Raw genomic sequence first — 16,083 nt, forward strand, 5'->3', positions numbered from 1 at the left:
CGAAGCTAACGGGAGGTCTCGACCTCCCGTTAGCTTCGAGCTAATGGGAGGTCGAGACCCACTACAGCCGGGAGGAACACCGCTTTCCCGGCACATCGTGCCTCGACCGCCCGGTCGGCTTCGAGCCAGCGTCCGAAGAATGCGGCTAAAACGTTTGCGAGATCTCGCATTTGTTTTGCGAGATCCCGAGTTTGTTTTGCGAGATCTCGCATTTGTTTTGCGAGATCCCGAGTTAGTTTTGCGAGTTCTCGCAAAAGTTTTGCGAGATCTCGCAAAAGTCCGTCTTAATTTTTTTTCTCCCATGTCCCCTGCGGGGCTCCGTAATCTGCAGACTTTTTTAAAATAAAACTCTCACACATTGGCACACATGAAAAGACAAAAGAAAAGAAAAGACAAGAAATTCTAGTAACCATGACTCATCACTCCAATCTGGCTTTATTTTACAGGAAAATTGATACAAATCTGCCATTTCACTCTATTTTTGTATTTCTAACACTGACCTTACTTTTACACCTCTGCATACGTCTTCATTGGGCCACAGTCTTGTAGTGAGGTGATGACAGTAACGTCTCCTGAGCACCTCCTATTGTTCACTAGTTCTAAGATTAAACTAAGCACGTTCCCAATAATGCTGTAAACGAGTGTTTTTTATGCGTAATAAAAAAGGAATAACCAAATCCAAGCCTTTTTTACGTGAATATGCACATTGGGGAATTTTTTCCCTTGTTCATGGCTTTTATTTCCTGGTGTTCTGCTTTAATATTGTTTATCTGAGTTACTGCATTACAGCTTTCGTGCGATTCTCACAGCATTACACTTAACGCAGTTCTCAAATCACACTTTTATTATTTTACTCACACGTTTACTGTGCACTTCTCACTTGAATCTGACAGCTCATCAGACCAGTTTGCACTTTTGTGAATCATAACTCGGGTCGCTGAGGTTCCTGAATACTTAACAGCATTTTATTCACGTTTTCAATCATTACTTGAAACCTTTTTCAAATATGTTTGAAAGAACAAACACAGTAACACACTTTCAGCGGTTTATTGCAACAAATAGAAACACATACTTTCATTTTTGTGTCAAAGCTGTTCATCCAAATTTCCAATTTGTCAGGTGACCTGAGCTTCAGGTAAGAAGTTATGACCTGCAGTCTATCTGGTCAGATATGAACCAAGTTTAGGTGGAGTTTATTTTCGTTGTGCTGACTTTTTCATACTGCGTGCCAGCTAGCATGACGGAGTTTCTATACAGCTGGGTGGGTGCTATGATACTGATGTTGAACTTTATTTTGTTCATAAGGTTAATTATTATGATGCAAACCATCCCCTAAAGAACGTAATTGTCTCATATTCAGAGAAAATATTACGCATTTCTTATTGAGCTGAGAAGGAACATTTTGTCCCGTAATTCAGCTACAATGAAAAAGACACAAAGCTGGAGTTATTCTGTGTTTGCTGCACAGCTGCCTCTTCTTCTTTCATTCTCCCCCCTCCCTCTCCCGTTTCTACTTCAATCATGAAAACTGATCAATAATCAGCTGATCGGCTCTCTTGTTTGTTTATCGCCCACTTTGCACCAGAAAGAGGAAACCAGCGGATGTCGCGCTAAACAACAGCAGCACGTTTAAGCTTGATCAGCTGTTGTTAGAATTTATTTAATATTAATTTCTAGTATCAGCTGATGTTTGCTGGAGCCACAGCTGCAAAAAAGCTGCTGGTCATGATGTCGGTTTGGTTATCTGGTGAGAGGGAAACATGAAGATGAAACCAGGAGATGTCCTTACTGAATCATCAGAGCTGGACAGGTGATGGAGAAACAGGTTTACCTTTTAGTAAACTGTAAACTGTTTCTGAGACAAATAACACCAGGATCCTTTTTTAGATAGCTGACAGCTGGAAACTGTGCAGGGGTGGGTCTAGGAAAGTGTTGCCAGGGGGGCAGGTAGGGCATTAACAGGGAGAGGTGGGCACAAAGAAATACTTTCTTATTCTCATTTAAAATGTCTCGCTTTGAACAAATAATTATCTGAATCTTACAACAAACGATTCATAGATTGATGCAAATATACCATCAGAACAGTGTACATCACTGTCACAACAGCGTTTGTTTTCATTCAAAGGCTTTATGATTTTTCCTATAATGGCCAGTCTCTAGTCAAAATGCCCGGGACTATTTTTTTGTCCCAGTCCAGCCCTGTATGCAGCTCATCTGCAGTCTGGTGTTACCTACATCTTCCTATTCAGAAGGCAGAATTTCAGAGTTCTGAGTACAATCAAAGCACCACGACTGCAGTTTTTGTGTTGGATGTAAAAAGCGCACATGACGCTGTGACGTAGGCTAGAATCATGGCGGCAGTCAACGACGGTCCAGGCGTGGGATTTCTCTCGTGGAAATATGCACATTATCTTTTCCTTTCTGTTGGTAGGTGGCACAGTGCACTGTGGCAGGATAGTGCTAACATGTAAGCAAACTAGAAGACTGGGAGTCTGGCTGGGTATCCATTTAGCAACACATTAACAAGAGAAGTCTGAGTAAAACCAAAGTTACTTTCCCTACTAACTAGTTACTTTGAAAGTAACGAGTAACTTGAAGTAACTGAGTTACTTTTGATAGAAGTAACTAGTAATGTAACCAAGTTACTATTTTAAAGTAACTTACCCAACACTGCTTGTTTGTAATGAGTGTTTGAGATTCTGTTACTTTCAGATCAAAGTAGTCTGACCTGTTTTAACTCAGAACTGCTGCTCACTGGATAGTTTCCCATTTCAGACCATCCCTGTAAACCCTGTGATGGTTGTGTGGAAAGTCCCAGAACATCAACAATGTCTGAAATGCTCGAACCAGCCCGTCCGACATCAACAACCACGCTCAGTCATCTTTCTTCCTTATTCTGCTGCTTGGTTTGCTGTCACGACTACGTCCACATGCCTGAATGCAATGATGTGAAAGGCTGATTAGATAGTTTGATTACTGCGAGTAATCAATCACTTTAGTAAAGTCATTACATTAGTTTGCTTTTTTCTCCATTCCACCAGTTTTGTAAAGTTTCAGAAACATCCTTCACGTTTCATTTGTTTCTGAAAAACTTTACATTAATCCCACATTTATGCAGAACTCTTTCTGGGCTTGAGAAAAGAAATAAGTCTTTAAAGGCTGCTGAAAGCTTTTTATTCATTCATCACAGAGTTGAAGTGATTGACTATTCATGTTCTGACAGATGTGAAAAACCTTTGGATTGTTGGAGCGCCTTTTATAAAACACGTCCCATTTCTTTTCTGCCGTGAGAATCGAGCAAAACTGTAATTCAGCCTACAAACTTTACAGATGACAATACAACCGATAGGATCCAAAGGATTCCCTTCAACATCTCTGTTTCAGGCGACGTGCGTCCATGATTGATCATGTGACTGCAGCAAATGGCAGCTGTCACAGAACGATTGGTAGGAGTGGCTCAGGAGGCGGAGACGGTCGTCTACTAACTGCAGTCTGGTGGTTTGATCCCCGACAGCTTTGGTCTGCTGAACGGTGAACGTTAGCTAGAAAGTGCTTCGATGATGTTCATTTACACACACGGTCCAATTAAAAAGTGCTTAGACTCACATATTAAAACGAGTGTTTACAGCCTACTACAAAAATAATTAGGGCCTTTGCAATTCTTAAAAATAATTCATCTATTTAAAAAAAGTTGTCCATAAAGTTAAGAACACTTAGTCACTGATTGGACTTCTCAACCTTTTGTATTTTCACTGTGTGACCACAAACATCACTTGCTGTGTGGCACAGACCATCCAGGCACTTTGTGCTTTTATCAGTGCTAAAAACAGACGTTTGTCTGTGCGTTGCAGCTGCACAGCTCATGATTAACCATCATGATAAGAGTCAAGGGCTCATGTTTTAATTTGTCCTGTTTTATGTTCCTGCCCTGGAGTAATGGAAACATTATCTTTTGGAGTAAAAAGCTTCTGTGTTCATTGTGGGCCATGAGATATGTGCTGCACACTATGCGTCTCCGTTTGCCTCACAATAGTTGATCTAGTCGCTGCACTGATGTAGTGTTTGATTTACTTTGGGGTCTGGAAATCAGATTACAGAGATCCTTTTTAAAAAGAAATGGTTAACAGACTTTTAATTTGACTTCTGTAAATGTCTTGGAAAAGACAAACGTGATATTAAGTACAGGCAGAAAAACAGTGCGATGTTAAGACTAAGAAAAGGTGAGAGGCTTGTATCAAAAGCAGAGTTCTTAGACAGAAATAACACCAAATATTTATATTTGTGATGCAGATGTGCCATGAGGTCCGGTCAGCTGTTGTTGGGTCTGTTAAGTTGACTCTTGGACCACCACAGGACACTTTGTGCTCTGCTGGGCAGGACTGGCTTGATTGGGCTGACCCAGGCTGTCTATAGCAGACAGGATGGAGGAGAAGAAGTGTTCATTGTGGGCCTGCAGCATTTCTGACTGACTCTCAATCAGGAGCAGGGTGTCTCTTAAAACTGTAAAAGAGAAGAGAGGAAGAACGGTCAGTGAGAAAACAAGTATTTTGTTTCCGTATTTCTCAGTGAGCATGCTGTAACAGACTGACATGGAGAGGTGCTGTTGATGCAGCTGAGGAGTAGCTGTCCCGTATGCAGAACGCAGGACGCCAGCGGCTGATGGCTGCTAAGTTCTCTCTGAAAGCTCTGACAACAAAAGAGCAGAAAACGCATGAAGTGATGAACGATGCAGTTTTTACAGTTCAAAGTTCACATCAGACTTAACCTTAGATATAAACTATGACCTACAGATATCTGGGTGGTGCTGACAGGATTCATTTATTCAACTAAATCTAAGCATGAACTACCTCATTTCTTATCCAACAGATCCATGGAGCTGGCGAGACAGCCCACAGCTGGACCTGATCACCAATCTCTAACCTGCCTTCCATAAGCTCCATTATTAATCACAGTAACTGCTTTGCAAGCTTTAACATAAACACCTTTCTGACAGCCTGGTGGGAATTTTAAAACAATAACAAAATCTAAAAATCTAAACTAACATCCATTTGGAGCGGTCCAGATATCTGCGAGAAAAAGAGCAGCTGAATTTTGAGCTAACTGCAGTTTATGGAGACATTTGCGTTAGACCATGGAGACGAGTTACAGTAATCTAAAGGAGATGTGACGAGAGCATTGACAGGTATGGCGGCGCTGTTTGGAGTAAGTGAAGGATGAAGGCGGTTTACGAAAATGAAAATAAGAAGACTGAGTGATGTGATTTATATGTGCTGTGAAGGATGACACCCAGACTCTTAAAAACTGTCAGAACTTTAGTTATGAGTAAATCAAACCTTGATTTCACTTAATCAGAAATGGATGTGGGTTTGGAAGAGAAGTAGAGCTGGGCATCATCTGTGCAGCAGTGAAACTGGATGTTATATTTCTTGAAAATATTACCTTGAGGTAGGAGAAATAATAAAAAGCAAAGGCCCCAGGAGAGAGCCTTGGGGTACGCCAGAGTTAACTGGTGAAAAGATCATTTCAGGTGTTTCTGTACTATGAAATGAATGAAGCCAGATTCAAATTGTTCATACAAGTTATGTCCAGAGGGGCGTCTATGAACCTGTGTAGCCACTCCTTTTTTTTTTTACCTAAAACCTTCGATTAGTTCAGAAAGCTCTCAATGCTCCCCCCAGCAAGCTACCGGCTTCAGTGTCTATAACCCAGTGTGAGCTCTCAGGTGTTTTAAGTCTTCCCATGATGATCTAAGTGTGCTGCAGGTGCTTTCAGTTACTGTAGTCCTGTTCTTTGGCACAAGCTTCCTGTTGAGCTGAGGTGTGCATTTCAAAAACAGACTCAAACCGTTGTGTTCTCACAGTAGCTGTCTGTGTGTGTGCACATTTGTGAACTTACACCTTTTCTTGTCTTCATTGTAAACATATACAGGTTTTTATGTTTGCTGTTAGGAACGTGGATTTTGAATGTGATGAAATGTGCTATTTAAACAAACTTGCTATCGCCACTGAACTGATTCATCAAGCGAAGGATTTCTCTGTGTTAAAAATGAATTAACAATTAACATGCACACTGATAAAACTTTCAGCAGTGCTGCTTTTAGCCTGTGTGAAACAGACACAGTAACAGGACTGTGTGTTTGCTGCCAGTGTAACAACTCGAGAGGCTCAGCCTTCACCTGGTAGTCAGCCAGAGATGACTTCCCACGATCCACGTCCACAGTGGGTTCAGTCAGCAGCTCCATCTTCTCTGACACGGCATTCAGCTGCTGGATGAGCAGCTCCAGGTGAGAACAGAAGACCTGGAACATACAGTACATTAGGGCTGCCACGATTAGTCGACTAGTCACGATTACGTCGACGACTGATTTAATAGTCGACGCGTCGTTTGAAGCTGTGTAAGATCACAAAAGACGCAGGAATAAGTAGTAGGATTTAAGAGTGTAATACCGGACTGAAACAGAAGATGGCATGTACACTTGTACATGGCACTGCATGTACAAGGATGCCAGCTGCCGTTAAACCCCGAAGAAGAAGAAGAAGAAGCTGTGTCCCAGAATTCATAGCGCAGCCCTGCTCAGTTTCCAACAATGGCGGCAGCTAGTTAGTTTTAATATTACTCTTATTATTCTTTCTGGGTCACAAAATAAACGTTTAAAATATTTTCAGGCGAGAATGTAGCTGTGTAAACCTCAAATATCTGCTCAGTTTATCAAGACACCACATATTTTCAAAAGTGCTCCGACGTTTTCGGAGACGTCTGTTACCCACTAGCTCGATAGCTAGCCGGGGGCTAGGCTCACTAGAGCCGTGAGAACACCGGACTCCCGGCTTCAAACCCACCGCCGTCTTTCGCTACTCAGGTTAAACATGATATATAAGTCACTTAGATAACTTAAAAATGTTACTGTTTGGCTTTTTCAGTATTTTATTTGTTCCTGAGTAAATCGGTTTGGCTGAGATTAAAGTTATAGTTTTTACACAGCTGAATAAACGTCAAGCAGACAGCTGATTATCAGAAGTGTGAGATGCTCGAGAATTTACTCCGGTGTCCTGTTATATTAGATAGCAAGGAGTTTATTAAACTTCACCGAAACAATCTGCAAATTTCATTAAAATTTAATAAACTATCATATTGTCTTTATTTTTAGTTAGCACAGACCTTAAACACTTAAAGCTGTAAGCTAATGATAGTTATATAAGAGCAGATGCTGCTGGTGCAATAAGCTGTAGTTTTAAGTCCAATGGATGATGATCTGATTAGTCGACTAATCGCAAAAATAATCGGTGACTAGTCGACTATCAAAACAATTGTTTGTGGCAGCCCTACAGTACATATTATTCATGGTGCTTTTAATCATATAATGGTTGAAATATTGGAATACACAGATACATATCATTGAGAAATTCAAACAAAGTCACACAGTACAGAACAAGCCTGCCAGAGGAAGGAAGTGAAAGATTTAAAAGGTTCTGGAAAGAAAACCAGTGAGAGATGTCCAAAGACCCCAGAACTAGGGATGGGTATTGATACGATTTTCACAATTCCAATTCTATTTTTAATTCTGTTTAACGATTCGATTCTTTATTGATTCGTTTTAAAAAAAAGGAGAACACTAAGGTCGATTAGCTTAGATCTTTGTTTTATATCTTCTCTTTGAACAAGATAGAAATGTAGGAGTAACATGGCCTTACAAACCCAACAGTGAGATCTTCAGAGATCCACAGCCTACGGCTCTTCAATGGGGTGTCACAGGGGAAAAAAATGTAAATGTAAAATAATAAAATAAATATTCTTCTGTAGCAATAACAAAGTTTAACATAAATTATTCTGTAGCAATTACACAAGAATATCCAGTAATGTCCCTGCCTACAATTAAACACATTCACTTACTGAAAATCATCTGCTGGCAAACGGCTGCAAGCATTTGACCACAAACTGAGTCTCTGCTCGGTGACATTCGTCTATCCTGGCCTGAAAGGAGACGCTACGGTAGACTGCAGCGAGAACTGCCAGCATCTGAGCCAGACTCTGTCTGTCTCTCTCATCATGGTCACCTAAATGCACAGTAATGGCAGGTTTTGTAATAAGGCAGATCGCGCTAACATAATCTGCACTGTTAGTTGATTATTTACCTGCCGCATTAACGGGAGAGGACGTGCAAACGTTACCGCTGCTGCTGGGTTGAGATTCACGAGTCCGGAGCGGAAATAAAATCACGACATTCATTTAAGGTCATCGTGTGTTTTGTGAGCAAATGCTTTTGCATATTCGTAGTGTTTCCTCCCTTAAATGAAATATCTACTCTGCAAGTATTGCAAGTTGTCCTGTTGTCATCCGTTCTCGTAAAGCAAAACCAAACTTTTGAGCGTTTGAGTCGCCGTGTTTCCTGCCAGGTAAATGACGCTCCGCAACGTGGTGACGTCATTCGGGGCGACTGGAATCGATAAGGGAATCTTTTGTAAAAATGACAAACAATTCCAAGGAATTGAAACAGTGGGAACCAGTTCTCAACAAGAACCGGGTTTCGATACCCATCCCTACCCAGAACAGCTGCAAAGAGACTAGTGAGGGACTTAAAGAGTGGAGAAGAGCTAGGAGACATAACTTAAACATAAAAACAGACTGATTTACTAGAACTTTAAGTCAAGGTTATAAAAAACTTCAAACAAAAGAGCAAACGTTATAACTTAATACTGTTGAGTTCTAAGCTGATATTTGTTCACCTATTATAAAGCTAAGTTATATAACTAACTGCCTGACGATGTATACAAGAGAAACAGGAGAACAAACCAGCTGCTCTCCACTGAACGAGTCATGACGTACTCTGAGTGGCAGGAGAGCAACATGAGGCCACTGTGACCGTAAATATGTCGCAAATGTAAGAAAAAAATCTGAACTTGTACTTTTAAATTTTCAGTTTAGTTTTTGTGTGTGTGTGACGGCTTCAGCCTTGTTGTTGTTCGGTGGCCCTGGTCCTTTTGCTCGAGCCACTGTGATGTGTTGACGCATATGAATGACTTTGAGTTTGCTTGTGCTGCAGTTAAAGTGAAGCTTAGAGGAGCTCAGGATAAAATGACACAGCTTTTTAACAAGAAGGCTGAAGACCAGACTGTGGACCCTGGGGGTTTGGGTTTTGGCACTGACGCCTGTGATAGGTTCACCTTTCCAGTCAAGGCTTAGTGGACCTTTCACTATTAAAAGCACTTTATTAGACAGGGACTACTTGATGCAAACACCAGAGAGGAGGAATAATCAGTGGTGTCATGTAAACCTCTTAAAGCGCCATAATACTGCTACTTCTCTTCCTGAACTAAGCAGTGATAGCCACTCCATAAAGTCTGAATCAGTTCTGCAGGCAAACTGAAAAATGATTCACAGATCCACCTGCGTCCCTACCTTGATGTGTTGCATCAGAGAGTCACTCTGCTCCTGGCCCTCCAAGCTCTCCTTTGGATCAATCAGGCTGAGTCCACACAGCCGGTCCACCAGAGTCTCAGCCTTCCCGAGACCAGGGCGAGCCAAGCCACCCTCAGCATGCCCTACGTAAACCGCTGCTGACGGAGAGAGAATAGTTTTTGTTTGTATTTTTCTCAAGGTCAGAAATCTCAAAACCTCCAAACGCTGACAATTAATCCGAACTCTTTTGGATAAAGAGATGGAAATAAATCCATTGCAGTGAAGGTGATTTGATTCTTTAACTGTGTACAGGGCTACAATCTAAACATCCTTACAAATATTTATTACAAATACCTGTTGGAGGAGCATTTTTGTGCTCTGTGCTCCACGTTTTAAAGTCATTTCTGTCTTGTTTGTCCTCCTGGAGCTCCTTGACTTTAGTCCTTTCCTCTTGTTTTCCTGACAAGCTGATAGGAGAGGGCCAGGAGGTGGTGCATGCTTCCAGAGAGTTAGCTGTGACAGGCCAGCTCAGCTGAGCTGTCACCTCCCTCACCTGCACACAGGGACCACAGTGATGATGTGATGCGTTCTGCTACTTTAGCAAATATTGCTAAAGGAATGCACAGTGAAAATACAACGTTGTGAACATGATTAGCAATGATGTAAATGGTTCTGCTTGCACAATCACCACAGTGGTGAAGTCAGAGTACATATAGTACTGACCTGTCTGGACAAGAGCCGCAGCTCCTCCACCTGGTCTGGAAGAGGCCGGAATTCCTCATCCAGGTCCCCGTACACACACCTGGACTGTCGAAGCACACTCTCAGAGCGTATGAAAGCAGAAAAGGTAGATGTGGATCGCATATAATTGAGACTATCATTAACGAAAGGATTTATTTCCCCTCCGTCCTCACTGCAGTCCAGACAGTCCGAGGACAAAGAGAGCAGGGATAGTGGTTCACCTGAAGATCTAGTGATGAACTGCAGGTCAGGTGACATATCATTCGAGCTAAGAGTGATTCTTTCCCTGCTCTGTCCTCTTGCACCGGTTGAAATGTCCAACCCTGGCAGGCTGGTGGAACTACATAGGTGGCCCATTGCAATTCCTGAGTCCTGCAGGTTGAGGTTTGTCTGAAGGCTGTCACCCTGAAGGCTCTTGGAGCTGTCCCATTCACCGTCTACCTGTCTTGGTCTTAGTGGGTAGGTGTAATCCAGCAGTTCCTGGTACTCCTTGTTTGGGTCCCATGCTGTGGAGTGCCTGTCTGGAGATGGGGGCAGAGTTTCAGGGATGGCACAGGCCCAGTAGTCTGCCTGATAGGGAGACTTGGGAATCTCTTTTGAGTTTACTCCAGAAGAACACAGTTTTCTCTCCCTCCGGCTCTCTATCACACGCTGAGCTTGGCTTCGTTTGTTTGAACGGGGGCTGTACGTAGGATAAAGGACCGTGGAGGTCAGTCTGGGCTTCGGGGGAAGGTCAAGTCCACAGACTTTAAAGTTAGACCCTGAGAGGCTCTGCTGAGCCAATCTGTTTCCAGGGAAAGACGTTCCAAATGTAGCGGAGTCCTCGTGGTGCAGCTCTGAAACACCCAAGGGTGAGCCGAGGTCTTCTTCAGAGGTAGAGGGAAGTGATACTTCAATGGGAGACCGGCTAAGTCTCTGTGGGATGAGCTCCTCTCTTGGTTTGGGCAAGAATTTAATATTATGATGTTCACAGCTGTCCTGTTGTTTCTCCTGCAAGAAAAAAATGATACTGTAGCATTATAAACTTTATTGTTGCATCAGAGTAAAAGCTTCTGGCATCGTTTACATCAGCTCAGACATTTAAGCTACAAAGTGATGAAGAGAATAATAGAAAGTGACAAGGATGGCAGTCGTTTATACAACTGCCTGGAGCTTAATTTCTAACCCAATGATTTACTGTCTATAGCTTTAAAGGAAACTGGAATAGCTGCTGATGACACGATCACAGACACACAGGATCAGCTTCTCTACTGGTTATAAATCCCTTCTTGAAGTTCACACACATCATGCTTGTCCCCAAAGCTCTGCCTGTGGGTATATAGAGTTACGTTAACTCAAAGCTGACTAGCTAATTAGCCCTGCTAGGGAACTACAGATTTCAGAGAGTAATTCACAGGGCTTTCAGTTCTGTAAGGGTTAGGGCTGCTCAATTAATCAAATTTTAATCTCGATTACGATCTGGGCTTTCAACGATCATTAAAAATGACTGAGCCGATTATTAGCCCCTCCCTCGTGCTTTACTCTCGCGCTGCTCCGTGTGGCAAATCGAGCGCACCTCTCTGCATTTCGAACACGTGTCACAACAATTAAGAGCAGCGGTCTCCAACCTTTTTCGCGCCACGGACCGGTTTATGCCCAACAATATTTTCATGGACCGGCCTTTAAGGTGTCGCGGATAAATACAACAAAATAAAACTAGTACTGGTACCGAAAAAAAGAAAATTTATTCATAACACACGTGAAAAGACCCAGGAAAACTGAGTTACCGATAAAAACGATAACAAAATAACGCTGAAAAACGATAAAAACCCTGAAAACTATACATTTCACACCTGAGCCTCAACTCTCGCGGCCCGGTACCAAACGACTCACGGACCGGTACCGGTCCGAGGCCCGGGGGTTGGAGACCGCTGATTAAGAGGACCCGAGGGAAGCTCGGAGAGCTGAGCAGAAGTTATTTGGAGAGGAGAGTGACTGCTGTTGGTTGAAAAGAGGTAAAAAAACTTGAGTGGTGTGGAAACATTATGGGTTCAGTCAGACGTGGATCAAGTAGACACAGTGTGTAAACTTTGCTACAGTGTCGTAGCTGCACCACAGAGCAACACTGCAAAGTTCACTAAACATAGATGTTTACATTTTTCATTTATTTCTTATATTGCAAACATTTGCACTGTTATCAGTATTTGCACTATTTTATATTATTTTTTAAAGTCATTATTCAACACATTGTTATTGTTAAATAAATATCAAATAATCGAGATCTCAGTGAAAATAATCGTGATGATCATTTTTGCCATAATCGAGCAGCCCTGGGAGACGATTATACTGTAAGTACACCTAAGTTATACTCTTGTTGTGCTGGACCCATGTAGAGCCTGTGGCCTTCGTGCTTTGGAAATTTGACACCCAAACACGAGCTGACGGCTGGTCTCTTTGAGGTAAGACGTTCCAGCTGATTTAGAGGATAGCAGCTGAAAAATAAAACAGAAATCCGTAATAGGAAGCGACGATACTGAACGAGCCAATCGCAGTCATTGCACTGATGCAATGCGCAGATTCATTTGTTTCAGCAGAGCATGTTGGGTTTAACCAGTACATGTGTTTCGGTTCCACTGTGTGGCAGCAGCTTCAGCTTAGCTGCATGCCGACGGATTAGTTATGTTTTTACTGACTTTGAAGTGTGAGAGGCGGAGATGTTACAAGGTCTAGCAGCAAGTGACTTCTGATTTTCACACCACGTATTTTACACCTCACAGTTTATAAATGCGTTTTCATGATATGGGACCTTTGACAAAAGCCACGTCGTTCTGTGTCTGCTGTATTGTTCCATCTAAAAGGACAAAGAGATTTTACTTGGAGCTCTTCCTTCTCCACGTTCCTTACCTTTTCCATGAGCCTCTGTGGACGCGTCTTCTTTAAGATGGACACATGCTCTTCTACAGAAAACAGAGGCTTCCTAGTGAGATATTGCCTGCCTGTCAGATACTTGGAGGTTGCTGCCATGGTAACACCTTTGTATGGCTCTTCCTTGTCCCCCTTTTCTATCTTGACTCTTTCAGTGACTTCTGGAGTTGAGCATCTCTTGCTCTGTAGCTCTCTGCGATTTAATTTCCAGCGCTGGCGGCATCCCTTCACTTCCATTGCACAAAAGGAGACTTGCCTCAGTTGAGGCACACAGGAGCCCTGAAATAACACAAGAAAGAAGCAAAGTATAGAAAGAATTATCCAACGTCTGGTAAAACTAGAGTTATTGGTCCTTTCTTATCCAACAGAGGTGCTGGCTAAGAAGAGTTTTCCTCTTCTAGGATACAGGATGTCATTTATTCAGCAGATTATGAAGCAAATAATTTGTTGCTGAAAATTTGCAGAACATAGATCCATAAAAAAAACTAAAGTTCCAATAGTGCAAGGTTCTGTTCAACCTTTCTTCTGAACTCATGCACAAAAGTCCTCTGATTAGTCCAAACAACTGATATTTTGTTAACATTTGGAATTTTTTTACTCATCGTGAAGCCAATCCCAGCCACCGTGGGGCGAGAGGCAGGGTACACCCTGGACAGATCGCCAACCTGACACAAATAGACCGACAACCATTCACACTCACATCCTCCAGTTACCCCACTGACTGCGCGTCTTGGGACTTGTGGGAGGAAGCTGGAGCACAAACACGGGGAAAACAACTCCACACGGAAAGGCCCCAGTCAGGTGGTGGGACCTTCTTGCTGTGAAGCAACAGTGTTAATCACTGCGCCGCTGTGCTGCCCCAAATGATTAATATTAATAATAATAATAATAATAATAATAATCGATGTCCCTACCCTCACCTATGATCACGAGCTCTGAGTACTGAGCGAAAGAAAGAGATCGCTCATATAAGTGGCAGAAATGAGCGTCCTCCAAAGACTGGCTGGCCTCTGCCTCAGAGAGGGGCTGAGGAGCTCGGCCACCTGGGAGGGGCTCAGAATAGAGCCGCTACTCCTCTACATTAAAAGGAGCCAGTTGAGGTGGTTCCAGCATCTAACGAGGGTGAGTGAGCAGGCCCGGGTGCATGCCAGATATACATGTATATAAACTTTCAACTGTTATGAGATTTGAGATTCGTTCTCTCAAATTAATCTCAGTATGTCATCATACAAAAGGCTCGAACTAAAGGCAGCAGGTGTTTTGGATTTTTTTTTAAATTGAACTTCTTATTGCAAAGCAGGAAAACAGCAGTCATGAACAAATACATGCACATGACAGAGATGTACTTAGATGTATGGAGGTCAAAGGAGTCAAAAAACAAACAAAAACAACAGCAACAATAATAAACAATGAAAAAGACTAGCAATCATCCCTTTGTTGCCAAATCCCATAAACCCAATCGCAACCTCTGAGCTGAAGGAGTGTCCAAATAGGCCAAAAATAGGTCCCGGTGGGGTAAAAAAGTTAAGGTTTGTCCTTAAGCGCTGTAGAGAAGGCAACAATATGTAAAGAAGATCTTTGGCAGGTAGCTCATCATTTAGCCCTAACGAGCAAGTGCTTGCACCCAGATGCAGTCGGCAATTAAATATGATGCAAAGCTTGTCTATGAGTGATGGGTGCTTTGGATTGTTAAATTATATCATTGCTTAATGTTTCTGATCCAAAGTTGTTTATGCTGTTATTCTTATATGTTAATTTAACTTTGCTGCTGTAAACTGCTGACGTAAATAATACTGTTTCGAGTTCACCTCACTGCACCACACTCTGTAAATAGATCAGTACATTCAATGCAACACAGCAACAAAACGACTCCCTTTTTAACTCCAGCAGCAACCGGATATCCGCATGTTCGCGATGCAGACAACAAACTGGTTCTCTGGGTAATGACTACATACAGTCATCGTCAGACAGCGTGGACGTGGAGGAAACGACGACAACAACAAGCACAGAGGACTCGGAGTAATGTTCTGTCCCCTCACGACCTCTGTCAGGTTCATCTTCACTAGTCTGTAGTGCTGAGCATCACAGTCCACGAATGACAGCCTGGATAAAAAACAACAGCCCAAACAAAACCCACGAGTAACGAAATACGCGCTGATTAGCTTACAGACGAACCTGCTCTGTGATGGAAATCTTCGACAGGCAAACTCAAACATTTCAGCCTCATAAAGTTTCCTGTTCAAACTGTATGACACTTCCCATTATTCAGCAGTGTATGTGTAAGCCAGACCAACAGCCAGTTATAGAAAATATATTAAAACAATCTTGTTTAGGAAAAGAAACGACAGATATTTACCGCCTTTCTCAGCGTAACTCAGCTCGAAGCGTCCATCCGCTGTAGCTTAGTCCCCAGCCTGCCTCCCTGCTTAGTACAAGCCTGTTCAAAACAGTATTATTAGCATCCAGGTTGTGCCTTATAAAGGAAATGTCGATTTACTGCCACTCGGCTATATTTATTAGCCTACTGGTGTTTTATTATAGCTTGGTATTTGCTGTATATAAAACATATTTGATATAAGACACATTTCAACGACACAAAAGTAAGTAGTAATTACAGAAACACATAAAATAAAGGTAAAAAGAAGCGAATGGATCTTTCTTACGGTGCGTGACTGTGACGGAGCTCTTCTTCTTGCGAGTTTTATGGTCATTGCCAAACGAACTTACAGGAGCGTTGCTGCCACCTACTGGAATTTGGACGAGAGTGCAGCAGGTGAAAACAAAAAACAAACAAAAGAGAATAACTAGATTCATCTTCATTGGCCAGTTATGTGTACACACACAAGGAACTGAGCCCCGGATTTGAGCTCAATGTACCTACAGAATAGACGAACAGGCAAACAGCAACACGACACAGAAAATAACAACATGGACAGCATATTTTTTAGGGGTGGGGGAAAAAATTGTTAATACGGTGGGTTCTGTGTCGGGCTCGTAGCCGAAAACTAGCTTTACTTTGTTGTCTGGGTCAACTTTGCTAGC

The 16,083-nt window shown here is 42.4% G+C and overlaps 1 protein-coding gene and 1 long non-coding RNA gene across 5 annotated transcripts; one reads left to right on the forward strand and one right to left on the reverse strand.

The window, feature by feature from the left end:
• The first annotated feature begins 344 nt into the window (after window positions 1–344).
• Window positions 345–5,015, forward strand: LOC146504823 (uncharacterized). Of its 2 annotated transcripts, none has more exons than XR_014877448.1 (2): window positions 345–1,142; window positions 1,233–5,015. It is a non-coding gene; the product is annotated as an uncharacterized LOC146504823 (long non-coding RNA). The 2 variants fall into 2 exon arrangements; XR_014877447.1 differs by having other exon boundaries at window positions 345–1,135.
• Window positions 3,152–15,857, reverse strand: cep68 (centrosomal protein 68). 3 transcript variants are annotated; one of them, XM_085181867.1, is made up of 9 exons: window positions 15,705–15,857; window positions 15,398–15,478; window positions 13,021–13,320; window positions 10,120–11,127; window positions 9,751–9,949; window positions 9,397–9,554; window positions 6,176–6,298; window positions 4,590–4,686; window positions 3,152–4,500 (listed from the first exon to the last, which is right to left on the reverse strand). In XM_085181867.1, exons 3-9 carry the CDS (start codon window positions 13,276–13,278, stop codon window positions 4,328–4,330), a joined length of 2,016 nt encoding a protein of 671 aa, XP_085037993.1. In that variant the 5' UTR covers window positions 13,279–13,320; window positions 15,398–15,478; window positions 15,705–15,857; the 3' UTR covers window positions 3,152–4,327. The 3 variants fall into 3 exon arrangements, with proteins under 3 accessions (XP_085037993.1, XP_085037994.1, XP_085037992.1); XM_085181868.1 differs by lacking the exon at window positions 15,705–15,857 and having other exon boundaries at window positions 9,397–9,551; window positions 15,398–15,698; XM_085181866.1 differs by lacking the exon at window positions 15,705–15,857 and having other exon boundaries at window positions 15,398–15,698.
• Between the last annotated feature and the right edge of the window lie 226 nt (window positions 15,858–16,083).

The sequence above is a fragment of the Neolamprologus multifasciatus genome, chromosome 13, assembly GCF_963576455.1.
Source record: "Neolamprologus multifasciatus chromosome 13, fNeoMul1.2, whole genome shotgun sequence".
NCBI lineage: Eukaryota > Metazoa > Chordata > Actinopteri > Cichliformes > Cichlidae > Neolamprologus > Neolamprologus multifasciatus.

Bases quoted from the DNA above. Each gene is read 5' to 3' on its own strand.
- cep68 (XM_085181867.1), bottom strand. From the start codon at position 13,278: ATGGAAGTGAAGGGATGCCGCCAGCGCTGGAAATTAAATCGCAGAGAG. The intron at 9,950-10,119 runs GTCAGTACTATA...CCCTGTGTGCAG, and splicing joins TGCGGCTCTTGTCCAGACAG to GTGAGGGAGGTGACAGCTCA. The intron at 4,687-6,175 runs GTGAAGGCTGAG...TTTTGTTGTCAG, and splicing joins CATCTCTGGCTGACTACCAG to AGCTTTCAGAGAGAACTTAG.